At 39.9% G+C, this 19,178-nt stretch overlaps 1 protein-coding gene across 1 annotated transcript in view; it reads right to left on the bottom strand.

The window, feature by feature from the left end:
- NetB (Netrin-B) overlaps positions 1 to 19,178 on the bottom strand; it is a 58,337-nt gene extending 39,159 nt beyond the window's left edge. Inside the window, exons 1-2 of the mRNA XM_017139715.3 lie at positions 18,420 to 19,178; positions 16,154 to 17,697 (exon numbers count right to left, since the gene is read on the bottom strand). Coding sequence (XP_016995204.2) covers positions 16,154 to 17,697; positions 18,420 to 18,421 — 1,546 coding nt within the window. The 5' untranslated portion in view covers positions 18,422 to 19,178. The remainder of the gene's footprint in view (positions 1 to 16,153; positions 17,698 to 18,419) is intronic.

The raw sequence follows: 19,178 nt of genomic DNA, 5'->3' as shown, positions 1-19,178 counted from the left end.
GTGACTGCTCTTCAGCTTATTTTTCCTTTTTTTTCTGTTTTTTTTTGTCCGCCCACAAGGAAAGGCACATCTCTATTCGCCATTCGCTATTCGCAACGAGCATAAGAGGATTTTCATTAAAGCGCATAAAAATGTGCCCCCTCCTGTGGCAGTTGCCATTCTTCTTATTTCTTATTTCGTATTCTTCTGATTGTGGGTATCTCCGCATGCCGATACAAAACGACCGAAACAGAACAGGGGAAAAAAAGAATTGTAGGTATATAAATATGTATATGTTCCAGGCAGAGGAGACACTCGACTCGACTTTCGACCTCAGAGTCGCAGCTTCAGCCGGAAATGCGCAGGGAACAACAACAACAAGGCGCGTGCCCCAACAACAGGCATTGCCTTGGCCTTTGGATCAAAAACCCCACCCCCCACTCCTCCTACAAGTTCTACCTTCACCCTGACAACCTCCCTTTAACCCCCAGTTATTTGGCCCAAAAACGCAGCCAAAGGTAAACACAACTTTCATGTCTACACAAAAAGAAATCAGACTAATTTAATTGGATTATTTAGATCTAACTTTACAGATCTATTGTAATGGAATAATAATAATTTAGAATTATTAAACACATTATTTTTTAAGAACTGTATATTAAATCTATTACAATAGAATCTATATAATATCTATGTAATAAAAGAATCTCTTTTAGTGATTATTAAATTCATATTTATTTCTATTTTAAATATAAATCTACTGAATATTTAGATTATATTTATTTGTATATAAAATAAGCTGAACAGTTATAAAACACCTTTAATCGTCACGTTTCAGAAACTAGTGAATATTGGGTTTAATCCAGACCTTTTGCCTGTCCCATCCAATATGCACGTAATTTAAGATCCAATTAAGCCTCATTACGACTCCAGTTTCTCTGTGTACAGGACATGACCATCGCACTCATACTCTTTCAGCTTTTATCTGCTTCTTTTTTCAGGAGCAGCGCAATAGATGTCACAGATTAGTAGCAGCTTGTACCGCCCCTGGAGTTTCAGTTGAGTTCAGTTGAGTTGAGTCTGCGGCTCAGCCGTTGTCGCTGTCATTAAAAGTGTAATAAATACAGCGGAACGCAAACGCAACGCACCGCAGCAACATGCAACTGCAGCAGCAGCAGCAGTCGCGACAGCAACAGCAACAGCAACATGCCGAAGCAAAGTCAAGTACATCGTACGTTGTAGTATCATTTGCACGTACTTGTCACTCGAGTCGAGCCGTCGTCCTTCTTTCCCTCAATTCCCCACCAGAAAATCCTCTTCAGAAGAAGGCTTCTTCTGGGCTACTCCCTGCTGTTGCTGTTGCTGCTATGATGTTGCTGTTGCATGTTGCTCCTGCTGCTTTTGCTTTTGCCCAGTGGCCAAAGTCTCGACATGGTGGCTGCTGTGCTGTTTCAGTTATTCAGTTAGATTGCCCTTTGGGCTGCAAGTTCCCTGTTTTCCAAACTCCACACAGAGAGAATAAACCATTTTTGTCCAAGCTACAGCCAAAAATCTATTAGAAAATGATTTTTTATAAAAAATTGTCAGAATTTTGGTCATAAAAATGGAAGTAATGATCCAAATATGGAGTGTCCTACCTTGTTGAACTCGTTATTAAATTCCCAATCAATTGGCATTTAAACCTGAAAATTTTTAAAATTTTCCATTTTTCGCAAAAAATGATGATGGTACCCCTTATAAAAAATGCGAAAATTGGATCCAAAATTATTTTTTTTAATTCAGACGAAAAGTGCACTAATATTAATTGTAAATTCGATAGCTGCTCAAAACAGTACGCCTTTTTGATTTTGGAGCATTTTTGGCCAAATTACAGCAAAAAATCGATGAAGAAAATCAAATTTTTGCCAATATCAAGATCCTGATTTTTCCCCTTTAAAGAAAAACAGTATTTTTACTTGATTTATTTTCTCTGTGCAGTTCCCTGTTTTCAAGGCCTAGACATCTTGTCAGCATCTCAAACAAAACACACTTCCGAGGCAGTCATGTCCAGTCGGCTGCTTCTTTCGACTGACAATCATCACTTGAATAGTCCACACTTTGCATAAAATTAATATTGAGTCCTCTGGGTTCTAAATTCTGGACTCTGGAGTGAAAATCATGTTCATCGCGAGTGTTTTAACGGCTGCCACATCCGCCGGCGATTCTCCTCATCACTTTTTTCTTTTTTGCTCGCTCGCATAATTCGCTTTTTTTTATGCCAACTTTGTCATTTCAAATATTTAATTTTCAAAAAATAATTTATTCATTTCCGGCCAAAGTGAGCGACCCGACCCCTAAAGGAAGGAAAAATCCTCCTCCACCGTTGATGAATTTTCTTCGTTTCGTTTTGATGTTTTTATTTGCGGCTGCCGACCGCAATTTCGATGGCTTTGTTTTTTTGAGGTGTTGAGGAAATTAAAACCGAACCGTAATGAAAAGAATGGCTATTGATGTCATCTCCCCCGAAGGAAAGCGAGCCCAGAGGCGAATCATCGGCTGTCCAGTGAGTGGGAAATGTAAACGAATTTATGCATCAATTGGCATTATGAATTTGAGCAGAAGATATTGGGTTCCGCGATTCAGATTCAATAAGCTTTGTGATTGCTCACTGGTCAGTGGCCTAAGCGAAACTAAAGGAATATCTTAGCTTTCTGCACAAAGATATCGTGGGTTTGTAATACTGCCTTTTTGCTCTTTTATTTCGCTGATAAAAAAAGTGGATTTTCTATTTGGAGTACAAATATTTAATAAAAAAAAATATAAAGAGATTTATAAGCTTTTAAATTCTGTAGTTATTCCATTATTATTTCTTAAAGTTTGATTTTTCGTTTATTCCCTTTGAAAACGAATATTTTAAAATACCGATGGTAATTAATTGAGTTGGATTTATTGAAACCACAAATGTTTCCAGCATTTTCCATTTTCACACGCTTTTAATGGCCAATGAAAGTTAAAACGGCGTATCAATTGTTCCCGTAGTTTGGAAAAACACTCGGCAGCCGAGTGATTAATGGGCAGTATTAAGCGAAAGTTGAATCCATTCGTTAGAATGTTTCGCTCGCTTAATGGGTTAAACCGTAAAAATCACTCATACGCCATGTGTGCATCGGGATTTTTTGAAAAATGCTGGCACTTAAGCAGCAGTGCAGCGAAATCAATCAAAATCAAAATCACTCGTGCACAGCTTAAAAATGCATTCGATTTAATTATCGCCTATAAATTGGAGACCCCTTAAATCATCGAATTCCCCATTTTCCAACCCCATTTTTCGAGCATATAGGTATAACCTGAGTTCCATACAATCTCTTGTTAATTGTGCGGCTTTTTGTGGCGTCGGCATCGGTATCGAAATGGGAATCGAACTGAATGAGTGAGTATCCGAGTATTGGCGATTGTTCTCCGATGAGCCAAACAATGGACTCCCAAAAGTGAACAAATTCCCATTGTCCAAAAAGGTATTCGATTATAAAATTTATAAAATAGGGGGAGATGTGGGCAGTCATTAATTTGCGAGTGTCTCGCTTTATTGCCTAATTATATTGGTTCAATCAATTTGGAACGGTATTCTGGCCTTTTTTCCATTTAAATGTTTTCACCAACAAAAATTTAATTACGAAAATTTATTCCTAGTCACGTTTTTGGCATTGTGGCTTTTTGATTTTTCTCTCTGAATTTTGTGTTGAAAATGTTGACAATTAACGATTTAAATTGCCTATTCGCCGCAGCCGAAAAATCATTCCTTTTTGTTTTAATGAAATGTTTTTCTAAACCCTCAGTTATGCTAATAATAACTTTTAGGTGTTTATATGTGTTATGCGTGTGGCACAAGAACAAAAAACAACAAATGATCCATGCAACATTTTAATGAAGTCGGAAAATATGTGAGATTTTATTAGTGCATTTTATTGTTTTTCGTCTGAGTGCGTGTATATTTGTTTAAAGTGGGTGGCTCTTTCCTTTTTCCTTTTGTTTTTTGTTTTTTGTTAGCTCGTTCAGCTGCCTTTTACGGCCATAAATAATGCGTAATGAACCGGGACTGTAGTGGAGAGGAGTGGAAACTAAATCACTTTGTTAAGCTCTTTCCAAACGTTTTTGCGAATTTTCAAAAGTGCCCTGTAATTACGAGGATTTACGAGGGGTATGATGGGACCACATAGCATTGTAAAAAATAGTGGTAAATATTGTTATTAAAAAATCTACTGGACTGTTTTTACACTTTTTAATTAACAAAATGCATTGCAAAGTAATTTACCTGGTAGAAAAAAATATAACATTTTTAAAAAATCTTTTAAAAAATGTTACATTGTGTGCTCTTGCCGTTTTTAATTAAAATAATTGAGGGTAAATAATTTTACAGGGTAACACCTTTTGCAATCACCTTTCCCGCCCACTCTGCTTTCACATGTAAAATGTTGAGCACTTTTGTGTGTGCATATGAGTCTTTTTTTCCCCTTTTTTAATTAGCCTGCATTTTATTGCCGCCCTCCCTGGGATCCCTGGGCTCCCTGGGCTTACCAGCTCATTAGGGGCCCTGGCATCGGCACCACAACAATACATCATTTAAGCCTTCATTAGTTTATCGGCCACCGTTGGGTCGAAAGTTATTAGCGACAGTTTAAAATTAAATTGGCCTGAAATTTTACATTTTATATTTTATTTTCCAACTTTTTATATTTTTTCCCCTGGTTTGTTGTTGTTGTTTCGTTCTTGTTAGCATATTCATTTGAAAGTTAATGAACTCGTCAATTAATTTTCCATTGTTTGAGCTGCCGCTGGGCAATGACAAATAATTCAATATTAATATGCCGTTGCCGGGACAGGCTGGCCATGTTTTTGGGGGCGGGGGGTTATTGAATGGGAAAATTTAAATTATTCCCAGCTGAAAGAGAGCTTAAAGAGGGGCCCATGTATGTTTTATTTTCCCTAAGACACCCAGTTTAATTATGATTTATCAGACAAGCGAGATATTAACATGCAAAAGGTAAACTTTACACAAAAGCCATCATACATTTTTTTAAAAATAGAAGCAATAATTATACAAATTTATTTTCTTTTTCAACTACTGAAACTTGATATTTATTTATATTTTATGACTAGATCCTTTGAAATTACAATTAGCTCAAAATTATAATTCTCTGCTTTTAGATTACAAGATCACACAGAAGATACATTCTTACAATGACCCTGAAAACACGATGAAATGAGATCAAGCCATCAGACAGCCACAAATCCAAGAGGAGCTCAACCGCAAAGTAATTCCAATGAAGATGGGGATGGGCGGATGCATTTCTCATTATTGGAGTCTGCAGAGTCACATGTAGCTACATATATATAGCCACACATATCTCCGACTAACCCACACACCATTCATCTTTTTCGTTGCATAAAAACCACGCAATTTGCTACACTTTTAACACTTGCACGGCTCAATGAAGTGCAACGAGACGCACTCAACTAACCACCCCCGTCCGCCGCCGCCCCTGCGGCCCAGAGGACCCAGAAGTCAAAGCAAAAGGCCCCAGAGAGCGATGAAAAAGAGGAGGCACTGTGAGGGGGCTAGGAAATGGAATCTGAAATGCTTTTGCTGCAGAAGGGATTCAAACTAACCGAAGGCCGCATGATTCTGCGGTCAGAAGAGAGCCTCCCCCCTCTCAACCCACCGCTACCACCACCACCCATGGTCAGTGTAATCGAATCTCTGCGCTGACCCCCCCTGAACTCCGCCCCTGCTCTTTTGGCTGGCTTTTATTTGCCTGGCTTTTCATTTGGCAGTCAACGCTACGCTTTTGCGCTTTTCAACGCTAACGACTACGTGCCGCAGTTTAAACTGCCTTTTGCCCAACGTTCGTCCCCCTTCGCCCCCCTTCGACACCACGCCCCTGCTTTTCTGGCCCACGTGCAATTCATTCAAAGAAAAAATCAGCCTCAAATTGCAAGGAAAGTTAAGGAATTGAAACAGAAGCAGAAGAAACTCGCCATTAAAACGGCGCCTGAAAAGTCTATATTAAGCTGGAAAAAAAGAAGGGGGATATAATAATAATCTAACCCGAAAACAAATTCAAATTGGAAGTAATTAACACTTGAATGTTGCAGCAAAAGGGGGGAATATCTCGACAGACAGGCAACAAATCGCTGCAACTTATTAACACCCCTCCACTTCCATTTTTCATCCATTTTCCATCTGCTTTGAAATTAATTTGTGTGCGTGTGTTTGGGGGACTGGGACCCCCGTTGGGTTTGGGTTACCTCACTCACGCCCCATCGAATTATGGGTCCACAGTCTACAGATTACAGAGAGGTGCTAGTGCTACGACCGTAAAAGTTTCCCCCCACCAAAGTTTTTTCAGTTTCCGCACTTGAGATTTCCAAGTGGATTCGGTTTGTTGAAAATGGATGAGGCTGCGAGGTTAGTGCTAAGAAAATATCAGCTTTTAAGCCGAAAAATAAATACGGTATTTATAATCACAATAAAATGTACAAATATTTAAATACAAATGTAAAAATGTACAATAAATAAATACCATTTAAATATTATTAAACTATAAGAAAAAGCTTAAAACCATCAAGAATCGTTATGAATATTTTCACCAAAATTTAAATTATATTTTATCAGATTTTCTTCTGGAAAAACATCTGAAACACAATTTACTTACAGCTCACTTTAAATTGGGTACAAATTTTCGACTTGTAATGGCCCCCACCAATTATTGTATCCCCTTCTCAAGCCGCAGAATCCATTTCCATTTCGCCCAGCACTTTTCTTCATTAACACACACACTCAAAGCACTCACACACACACACATGGAACGAGAAAATGCTTTAATAGTTTTTCCGTGCCTTTAATTTATGTGAGTTTTCAAGGTAGCTAACGAGGTGGTAAGAGGGGGAGATTTGTGGTGTTTTAGGAGGGGTTGACGGGGGGTTAACGGGGGCTAAGAGGGGACGAAGAACATTGTAAACGAGCCTGCGACAACGCCATTCGATTTGTCACCCCCTTTCCCCACGCCCATTTCTCCCCCGAATTCATTTAGATTGCTATGAAAATTGCTTTTAAATTAAGTTCTGTGCGGCTGGGGAAATAAAACCGACAACTAACTAACCAAACATTATTTCTGTTTTCCTAGCTACCTTTTCAAGCACTCGGAATAATAAATTAAGCTAAATTTTTAAACATAATAAAAATATTTTGAGAACATTTTCAACCAAACAAAATAACGTTTTAACTTTTAATTACCTTTAATTTATTACCTAATTTTGAAGAATTAAATTTCCCACAATTTTCTACCCCTTTTCTTCCGGTGTATGTAATCGCAGTTGTTCGTTGGGTGTTTTAATGTTGTTGTTCGTGTTGTTTTTGCATCGGCTGCGGCGTAAAACAAAGCATTTGGCAATTAAAATACCGCCGGACGGCGGCTTTTCACAGGTGGCCACAGGTGGGCAGCAGGGGCATTTTCCCAGTGTTGTTTCTAAGTGCTTTGCCAAGGAAAAGCCGCAGAGAAGGAAGCAAGGAGTGCAGCCCGAGAAATTGCATTTTCATTGAGTCAATTGAGCAAGTGAGCAACTGAGATATTGAGCGGCTGCAACCCAAAACAACCCGCAAATGCCACAGGAAAATCGGGGGAAAGCGTCGGAAAAGCAGAGCCAACACATCGCAGCATAAGTCAACACTAATTGCAATTTGCAGCTAAACAAAAAACGGGGTGGCAAATGGGCGAGAAAAAGGAAATGGAAGTGGAAATGGAGGAATGTATCTTTAAAATACATGACAGACATAAATAAAAGAGGATTTTCGGCGAAGATAGGAAAAGAAATGCACTAGGAAAAACGTAACTTGTACTTTTTAATCTAAAAGTATTTCAGTTTTCAATTTCCCAGTGAAAATAAATGAGTGCCTATATATTGGCAGAAACGAATCAGAAGAATTAAATACAAATAAATAATAATAATAATAAATAAATATATTATTAAAGTTTAGAAAAATGACTCTTTTTTTAAGTAAACACTCAGGATCTGGGTTTTTAGTAAAAGTAGGATTTTTCTTAGTGTTTTTTTGCTACAACTTGCCCAAACTTGCAAATTGATTGGGAATTTAATAACGAGTTTAACGAGGTATGCCACTCTGTATTTGGATCATTATTTCCATTTTTATGACCAAAATACTGTTTGTTTTTGGGGTAAAAATCAAGATCTTGATTTTTGGACAAAAATTTGATTTTTTCAAAATGGGGTTTTTGCTGTAACTTGGCCAAAAATGCTCCAAAATCAAAAAGCCGTACTGTTTTGAGCAGCTAACAACCTAATATTTAATATCAGTGCACTTTTCGTCTGATTTAAAAAAATTAATTTTGGACCCAATTTTCATATTTTTGATAAGGGGTACCATCATGATTTTTTGCGAAAAATGGCAAAATTTAAAAAATTCCAGGTTTAAATGCCAATTGGTTGGGAATTTAACAACGAGTTCTACAAGGTATGACATTCCATATTTGAGCCATTATTTCCTTTTTTTTTTGACAAAAAATGGATTTTTTATGTAATGTAATAATATATAAGTATTTCTTTCAGTGCGCTTGTGTGGGTGATAAATAGACAAGTTGGCAAATTTAATTTGCACAGTTCATCGCAAATGAAAAGAATTGACACACAAGTGATTCAAAAGAGAGAAACGCCGAAGGCTCTCGAATAATTAGTGAATAGTAATGTGAACTTGCGAACTCCAACGGCGAACTGAATGAACTTGGGTGCAAAATTATGCTATTTTCAAAACAGAAACGATTTTCAATCGAAATGGGTTGGGTAATCAGGGTCATCGTGTAATTAAAGTCAGCAGTGATCTACAAAGTGCCTGTAATTTGTATTATTAACTTTTCTCAAGAGCACTTCAAGTGAATTATCTTAAAAATTGAATTCTCCAAACTCTGTGGCAGGCAAATGCACTTTATCATGTCGTTGGTCCCATGTTGCCATGTTACTTCCCGAAGTAGGAAACCTCGAAAAGTGAAAACAAAACCAAAGCACAGGGAAAACAATGCAGAAAAAACAAGGCAAGGAAAGCGAGCAAATATATGGTAGTATGTACTTCTGGGCTGTTTTGGGGTTTTCGGAGGACCAAGACCAGCACCAAAAATCCAGGACCAGAGGGTAAACAATATACAAAAGCAAACAGAACGAGGGAAAACAAAACAAAGCACATCCACAGCCAAAAAACAAAACAAAAAACCAAGTAAATTTCTCTCTCTTTTCAGAGTGAAAAGCGAGCAAATTAATTGAAATATGCTTCTGTCGCTGGCAAAAACAGCAGGAAAATGGAAAATGGGGGGAAAAGTCAGAGGTACACAGATGGCACTCGCAAATCGGAATTCTTCCTCATCTGACAAATGGATTTGATTGCTTAATTCATTAAATATCCACTATTTGACTGTAATCCGAATTAAGCAATTCCTTAAATTACATTTAAATCCCTCACATTTTCCACCTCAATCCTTTTGATTGATTGCATTCTTGCTTATGCAAATATCTGTGCATATACGAAAATGCTCCTTCAATCAAGCAATAAATTAACAACTTGTATTTCCTCGTTTTGCCTTTTCTGCTCTGCGGTCAACGTCAAAGGCAACGGCATTTGGTCAGTTGTTTGATATCATAAATTACAATTTAAATTTTATAACGAAAACTAATTGGAGCGATGACGACAGATTCGAGACCCAAAAGAGCTCTTTGAAGTGCTGTGCTCTTTTCTGTGGCCCAAAGCGAGTGATGATGGTCGATAGGATAGGAATTTCGGTCTCCTAACCACAAGACAGCCAAAATAGCCAAAGCAGCTGCAACAGCTGGTGGCTCTGACCAAAAAACCAAAGCAAAAAAGTCATAAAAACATGACTTGATGCGACAACGGGGAGGGCGGTCAATCACAGCCACTTCCATCCACAATTTTTGATTCCACCTCCATATGGGCACCTCAGAATGGAACCAAGAATGGATCGCGTGGGCGTTGGGTGTATGCTTAAAAAACTTAAGCCGCTTGCGCTACAAAACCGCCAAAAGGCTTTGGAACACTGGGCTAAATCAAATCTGAATTACAGATTTTGGAAATAAAATAGGCTGCCTTTGCAAAGATGTCTACTTTTGGTATCCGATTTGATCGGATAAAGAACTTTAAAAACAAGTTCTATATTCTGTGAATTGCTTTTCCAGATTAATCTGCTTTTGAATGGTTTTATATATATTGCTTTTCATATATTAATATTTATTATATAGATTTTTATTATCTATTAATATTAATTTCTGTCTTTCTTTCAAAGTCAACCGATTAAAAATTGTTTAGAATACAGATAAATAAATTAAATATAAATATAATATATAAATTACATATATAAATTAAAAAATTATAAAAAATATTTATACATTTTTTGCTTAGATTACATAAATATTTAAAATATTTCAAGAATGTTTCAATTAATATTTTAAATCAGTATACAAAAGGTCTAGTGTTTACTAATTTAAAATCACATTGTTTTTTTTCTCAGTAAGAAGGTTTTATTTTTCTACAAAACGCCGAAAAATGTTAAACGTAAGACAAGAAGCTATATGTACCTATCTGTATATATAGTGGCAATAAGTAGTAGGTGGCATTTAAGGGGGCGTGGCAACTACCGATTGTTGTTGGCGCCGCCAAATGCTTGCGCAAATTAAAAAGTAATTGCTTGAGAAAAAGTCAGAAACAGAACAGAAAATATGCAACAAACAGCAGCAGAAGAAAAATAAGAAGAAGTCGGTGGAATGTGGCGTTGATGGCTCTGGCTTCCAGGGGAATGGATTTTGAGAAGCGAACAGCGAAAATCGAGAACGGAATCCGAGGTGGCCAACAGTTTGTGTAGTTGAAAGGTTTCAAGTTGCCAGCAAAAAGCCAAAAAGTCATCAACTTATCGTTGTTTTTCGGTTAAGAGCGAAAGGGCAGAAAACAATAGAGTGCAATATATAAGGAGGGTGCTGAATGTTGGATTTTGGACTTAGATTTGGGATGTTGCTCGGGGGAGCAATTAAATAGAAGTAAAAGTGATGAATCAAAGTGAGAAGGAATTAGAGTGCTGGCCTAGGGAAGCCATTAGTTGGATAGTTTGGAACTGGAACTGCAAGGATATGCGGGTATTCCCCGAGGTATTCTCCCTATTTGAGGAAATTCACTCTTCCCATTTCAAAATTCATTCCGAATATCCTTATAAAACTTATTAAAATAAATTCAAATCAGTTTATAAATCTAGAATGCATAGAAAATAGAAAAGGAAAAGATTCCCCTCTCTTAAATAAGTAAATTTTCAGTTACTTTGAATGCAGATGCCTTGTAAGATTCCTTTGTAGGTTCGATTCACACAGAAGATAGTTTCCTTTTGAATGGTCTTGGGCTCCATTAATTGAGTCCTTTTTGTGCATTCCATCCTTTAGCCTTTACTCAAAAAAATCACTACTTCATTCATTAAATGGCAAATGCTCAAAGGCGCCACACACAAAAAAAATAATCAAGCGTAATTCAGACTTATTAGGATTCCCAGGGCGAATTTCTTGAATTCCCGGCATTCAGCCGAACAAATCACATCCATATGAAAAAATACAAACAGTCCGCTGCTGCATGCAAATTAAGTACAGTCGCCGAGTCCTGAGTCGCCAGCCACTACACAAAGGACACTCATTATGCAGTTCCATGTAGTTCCCCACAACCCCTTCTACATTTTTCTTTTTTTCGCTTTTTTTCACGGCTCCCTTTAAATAAAAAACACTCTTTTTTCCGCAGCCACATACTTTAAGGCGTCCCGCCAGTAAACAAAAAGAGTAAAATAAAATAAAATAAAATAAAAAGCGGAGGCAAAAACGCAAAGCAATCGAAAACGGGAGAAATTCCAAGCGAAATGGAAGCTGCCAGCATTTTATCACATTGACACGCCACGCCCCTTCAAGCGGAGGGCGGTGGTGGGGGGCGGGGCTGAAAGCCACAGTGTTGCGGTTATGCAATAAAATGTTGCATTTTGCTTTCGCCCCGACCAGAATGGCCCAGAATCCTCGTTGCATCCTCCATATGTGCAACAACTTAACTGCCAACCGCTAGGTAACTCTTACTGTTTTACTATTGCTACTGTTTCTCCAACTGATTCCCCCGGCACTGCGAGAAATAACTAGTTGTTTTCTGAAATTTAAAAGAGTAAAAATAGAAAATAACTACTTTAGCTACTCCCTAAAATTGATGATCTAATGCCTATGATAATTATTATTAAAGACCAATAAAATCTATCATAAATCCTAAATAAAAACTGTTTCTTTTTCCTTTTTTTTTGAGTGCACTGCGTGGCACTGCAACTTAAGCTGCGGCAATTTGTTGCAAGTCAGTTGTGGGTGCCATGGATGGGGGATGGAGATTCGTGGCTCCGTTTACATTTACACCTCTCCCCGGACAGTTTAAATGCGCACAGCTGGCGGGATTACCGGGCGGAATTTGCAAATGTAAACGCAGCGAATTAGTCGCGCCCCCGAACATTTCGAACATTCCGAACAGCCCTCGGAAAAAGGTATAGCATGGGTATTGGGAACAATATCACCACCCTCGCCTTTGCCATTCAGCAAACACACGGCACACACCCACCCCCGAGGGGGAATAGTAAACATATGAAAATCACACACAAATAAATGTAATAAACAAAGCGGCCTAGAGTCTCAATGAGGGAGAGAGTCGAGATGTCGAGATGTCGAGTCCATCCGAAAATGGACAAAATGGGCAGGGGACAATCCGAAACAACCATCGATGCCCCTTGGCTTCTCCGCTCGGTTTCCCCGGTTTAGCGATTGCAGCCTGCCAAAAAATTAACAGATGTCTCGCATTAGATGCGCTTCACTCGACCCCAGAGACCCGCGAGCGGCGAGCCAATGAGGCGATTTAAGCCACAGTGGGTCGAAAGCAGGCCATTAGGGGGTTGGACAACCTACAGCATGACATGGAAATAATTAAGAAGTCAATTGGTGGAAACTTGAGAGTTCTAGGTTTAAAGTCGTATTAAGATGCCGAAACTTATCTAAATTTATTTATTAATCTAATTTTTTTAATATAAGGTATTATAAAAAAAGATTTTGTTGTATTCATAATATGGAAATTGAAAATGGTACAAGTTATTTGGAATCTAAACTATTTGAATAAATATTATTATAAACATTTTGTGTTACGAAGCAGTTTTAAAATCTATATAAAAATAACCACCATTTGCACCACTGTGCACTGGTGAGCCAGGGAATTGGGAGCACTTTTTGGACAAACGACGGAATCGAGACAAATCGCCAGCGAATAAAGCAAATCGGAATAAAGCATTTTAGGTGGGAGAGGAATTGGAATTGGAAATGGGGAAGGGGAAGGGGGACCGCGAGATAAGCCACACGGCAGCAGGTAGCAAAATGTTTACTTTTCCTCCTTTTTCAATATTTACTCTTTCTACTAGATCCGTTATTTGGCCATCACACCATTTAATGCCCTTCTTTTACAAACGGGAACTTTGAGTTTACAATCCCGACAATTATTATCATTACACATGTACATGTAAACATGTAACTATGTATATTATTATTATTATTATTACCATATCATATTAAACCATATCAAATCATATGATTATTAATATTATATCATTATTTTATCATTTGCTATACAAAATGCTATAAAGTTTGTATCACAAGGTATTTATTTTAAACTTCATAACAGTTTAAGTGCATAATATGTGATATTTGAGAATTTGGCGTCATAAACATTATCGTTTTGTGTTCGTAAATCTTGTTGGATAGTTAAATGGTCAGCTGGAGGAGATTGCAAGTGCCGGAGAGGAGCGTTCATGGCTAGACAGATGGTTTTGATAGGGAAATGGGACAGGATAGTACAGCAAAGTAAAGAACAGGGACAGCCGGCGGCTGGAATTTCGCCAGACATAAATATTTTTTATCACTTTCCGAGCGCTCCATCTTGCCAACCCACCAACCAACCAACCAACAACCCTTGTTCCCCGTTTCCCCCGCACTGTTTATTTCGTTGCATTTGTAATGAAGTCCGGATTTCGGACTGGGGATTCCGCCGGAGACTAATTCAAATTTAAGCCATAGAAAATTAATTTTTCCCGACTCCCCAAAAAACGTTTCGCGGGGTGGTTGGAAAATTTGGAAGTAGACGGACAACTTTGGGCTTATTCGGTGAGCTTAGTGAGCTTCAAGGTCGATAAAGGGCCGTTGGCCATGGGTTAAAGAGTTTAGGGCTTAGGGAAATTTTTGGCCAGGATCCAGGGGATCCCCATTGTTTACGCAGATTTACGGACATTAGCCGAAAAAATCCCCCGGCGAGAGTACTTGAATTTAATGTCAATATTTCACTTGAATTTTAATTTATCATGAATAAATATGGTTAGAAAAATGTTGAATATTGAGCTTTAACTGATACCCAGTAATTTTATTTAATATATTTTTTGCTTCTCCTTCTAGCTAATCCTTTTTCCAGACGAGAGTAGTTCAATTAATTTTGAATATTAGGGGCTTTATTATTAATAAATATGGATACAAAAGAATCAGCAAATTATTTTTGACTTTAACTGATACCCAGTAATTCTATACATTTGTTCTAGCTAATCCTTTTGGCTCGTTGGCCATTTTCATCGTCAATAGTCATGGGATTTTCTTTTTTTTTAGCCAAAAGCCATAAATTAGTGCCGACCGACGTTCCATTGAGTCTTTAAGCTGACCTTCGACCCCAATCCCCCCCAGGCTGAGCTCCACCCACTTTTGGGCCTTCGTTGGTTGGCTTTTGATTAATTCTGGATGAGGACGACGACGACAACGTCAATGGTCTACAGAAAGTTAATCGTTAGTAATTTATGGCCCTCTGGAGGGCGTGGCCGCAAAGGTAATACATGGAATATATAGGTACAGGGAATGGATGATGATGATGAAGATGGCATAAAAATCCTAATACACATTCCCGGTGCCAACCAAGTGTTGACTAGACAATCGTCGAGGCATTCAACTGCGCCATTCCGATTTCGATTCCGATTCCGATTCCTCGTCTCGAATAAAACACCAAAAATGCAAAAAAGAGAGGAATGTGGATGGCAATTTGGAGCGATGAAAGAGATGATGGTATCGATGGCCAGTGCAAGGCTAAAGTACTCGAATGCAATTGGAGTGACTGAGGAGGGGGAGGCACAATCACAATCACCATCACCATCACAATCGAAATCACACAATGCTCGCAATTGAAAACGCCACTCGAATCCCTATCTTTCCCTCCCATCCCGAAACCCATCCCCAATCCCAATCCCATCCAGCAAATGCACTCAATTGCACTGTCCAGTGTGAGTGACCATGAAAAGACCTCTGCTCTTGACCAAGGGCAGCTTCCAAAGATCAATATCAATATCACACCATCAATGGAGGGGGATTCTGCAGCTTTACAGTTCTTCAGTTCGGGTTCAATGAAAGAACAGTCGCTTTATCACTTAAATACTCAGGTCAACACATTTATAATGGTAGATTGTAATAGAACTACACTGCTGATTTTTTTTAATATATAAAAATATATTTAAAAGGGACTTAAAGTGAAACAATTTAAAGGTTTCTTATCTTCTTGGCAAGTATGTATTTTACTAGAATATGATAGTTATTAAAATAAAATAGTTTAAGCTATGAAGCGGGGTAATCATTTTTCTAGGATTAAAGATAAAAATTCCCCATGTTATAAAGGTGACTTTAAAAAGGAGTAAGTAGAATAATTTTGAACCCCACAAACACCTGTAATTTATGGTTTCGATGGGCTTTGAAGCGGAATACTCATATTATAAGAAATGTTTCACAGATTAAAGATATAAATTCCCCATTTAATAAAGTTGTTTTTAAAAAGGAGTAAGTGGAATATTTAAGATCCCCAAAAACTCCTGTAATTTATGGTTTCGAGGGGCTATGAAGCGGGGTACTCATATTATAAGAAATGTTTCAAAGATTCAAGATATAAATTAACCATTTTATAAAGGTGCCTTTGAAAAGATCCCCAAAAACTCCTGTAGATTCCGGGTTTCTCCCGGTTATAATGGGTTATATAGTAGCTATAAGGTTCGGTAGTACTCACTCTTGCACTCGTTGGCATCGTTGTCGGTGGCCCTGCCCCAGGGGCGGTCGAAGTAGAAGGGCTTGCAGCGCTCGCACTCGGGACCGGCGGTATTGTGTTTGCAGGCGCAGGTCATGGTCAGTTTGGCTGTCGTCTGGATACTCCGTCCAAAGTGGGCGGGGGCGGCGTTTGCGGGAGAGTCCTCGTCCTGCCCGTCATCGGTATCCGATGATGATCCTGATCCTGATCCCAAACCGGAACCCACAGTGGCCACACACTCGGAGGCATGGCCATTGCACTTGCAGCGACCGCCGACGGCGAAATCGGAGACGGCATAGTGCTGCGAAATGGGCAAAATCACCGAGGAGGGCGAGGTGGTAGCTCCTCCTCCTCCGGGGGCAACTGTACTCCCACTCGGAGTGACCTTGGGCTGCTGGGTGGTACTTTTGCTCTGATAGTGCTTCTCGTACTTGTGCTTGCCCTGCTGTCTTTCCCTGCTTAGCTTGGTATTCAATGATGATATAGATGACTGTTCCCCATCGCTGGCATAGTCCAAATGCCCCAGATGATCATCGTCCAGCTCTAAGTGCTTCTTGGGCTCCTCGTACTCATCGTAGTTGGCATTATCCCCACTATCGTTGTCCTGCAGATTGTAGTCACTGTACTCGTCCTGATCATCGCCCTCCAGCTCGAGATCCTCCTCGCCATCGTCCTCCTCCTCGCGACTTCCGCCCATTTCATCGCTAAACGAATTGGCATTGTTCTTCTTGACCTTCAGCAGCTGCGGCGGCAGCTCCAGTCTATGAAAGACCACTCGAATATCCGTGGCCGTCACCCAATCCTGCAGGACGAGCGATGAGTCCAAGTCATTCGCCGAGGGTCGTCCTTCCAAAGTGTTGAAGGCAAATCTCTGGGAGGCTCCTCCACCTCCACCACTATCATGTTGGGAGTTAATACACCTGGCTTCCAACTCATTGAACTTGGAGATTTTGGCTCTATCGGGGCGACCATAGAACTTGGTGCACTGGGAACTGTAGAACTGGAAGGGCTGCCAGCTGAGGCCAAAGTCGGAGCTCTTGAAGATGGCCAGCGAATCGGGACGCGGCGACTTGGGGCAGAAGCTCAGCGATATGTAGGTCAGCTCGTACTTCTTGCCCAGCGACAGGGTCAAGGTGACATTGTCGGGCGGCGCATTGCTGGGATCGTGGGGCACATTGACCCCGCCGGAGCGCCAGCAGGTCACGTTGCTCGGATTGTTCAGGTCGGTGAGGGACGAGGGTCCATAACGCTGGGCCTCGCACTTCCGGCACTCGCCTATGGAACCGTCGCGGAGGAGCTCACAATATCGCTCCGGCTGCTGGGATCCGCAGGTGCTCGATGCCTGGACGGGATTCCCATAGGCGGCGTTCACAAAGCTGGGCAGGCATTTCCGCGGCTTGCCCTCGAAGTAGCAGGGATCGTTGGAGGATATGCCGGCGGCCGAGGAGTGGGATCCCAGTCCCAGTTGGACGATGGCCAGTGCCAGGATCACAGGCAGGCAGCTCAGCAGTCGGCCCATCCTGACCCTGAATCGGAAATGGGTAGAACTAAGTAGGTGATTCACTTTGCTGACTTGGCCTTCTGACCATCTAGCTACGAATATTCCCGGGTTTTTGTATAATGGATTCCATAGAATGGAACCCTTGAAGGTAAAAACAACTATAGTTGGTTCCCTAACTTCACTTATATTTAAATTAAATTAATTATTATAAAAACTATATATAATTACTGTAGACAATTTAAACATTTTCATACCATCTCAATATAATACTTCTTATTCAAAACACTTTTCACTTTTAAATACTAAACAAATGATATATAGTTACAGTAGAAAATTGAAACCCACTATCTGAGTTTATGAATTCCTATACACAGAGATAAATATTCTAGCCAATCTGACTTGAATTGGGATGTCTGTTGAGATAAACATTGTAAATATATTGCCAATTCAACTTGATTCAAGCACCTTAAAAAACATTTATAACTTAATAACATTTCGTTCTATTTTTAGTAAAAGTTTTTTAACCCAGTTAAGAAATTCTCTCTGTGTAGCCCTGAGAACCCCACTATGTTTTCAAAATGAACTTTATCTTCCTTTCAAAGCAGCCACTTGAACTACCCATTAAAATGGGAATAAGATAACTCGGACAATAAATTGTAGTTTCTATTTATAATCCTTATTTTAACACTATAAAATCAAGGGAATATTCGAAGCTTTACGAGATTCCGGCGGCAGCTTGTTACGTACATTGGCTCGAATGCGAATACCTCGTTCCCGACGGGACTCGTGTGTCTCTTTCCGTTTCACTGTTTTAAATGTGCTTAGTATTTGGCTGTCTGGGTCACACTGCACACTCGAGAGGATCGCGTCGGGGTCACCAAACAAACAACAAACAACAAAAACCAAAGACGCGGTGGCGACGGCACTCGCGGCGTCACTGAGTCTGCCACAACAGCATGCAACAGCTGCGAAATGCTCAGTTCAGTCTCAGTTTTAGGAGTTCCTCACTTGCGATGCGATACGATACGATACGATACGATACACTCTCTTCTTCGCTCAAGAACCAATTCTCCAAACCGATTCTCCGGGCTACGTTGCCACTCGGTCAACGGCCAGCGTGTTTCTGTTCGCCACGGCGACGTCCTCGCGCCAATTGCCCCCAAAAAAGGTCCTGTGTTCTGTTTCGAATCGGTCGCTTCGTTCCGAATCGTTTCGCTGCGTTCCGAATCGTTTGATGATTCTCTCGTCCTAACACACTGTGATATATTCAACTCCTTGTCGCGGAGGCTGCTGCTCCTTCCTTGTCGCGCTCTCTCTCTCTCTTTCGCTCTTGCTCTCTCTCTCTCTCACTCGCACAGAAGCACAAAGAAAAAAATAGGAACGAAGGCCCGACGCGCACTTCGGTTAAATTCGACTTCGACCGCCTCGAAATCGCCTCGGAATCGCCTCGAAATCGCTCGCTAGCGCGCTCAATGTTGTTCACCTGGCAAACTGATTCGAACAACT

The sequence above is a fragment of the Drosophila takahashii genome, chromosome X, assembly GCF_030179915.1.
Source record: "Drosophila takahashii strain IR98-3 E-12201 chromosome X, DtakHiC1v2, whole genome shotgun sequence".
NCBI lineage: Eukaryota > Metazoa > Arthropoda > Insecta > Diptera > Drosophilidae > Drosophila > Drosophila takahashii.
This window is presented reverse-complemented; position numbering and strand designations above follow the sequence as displayed.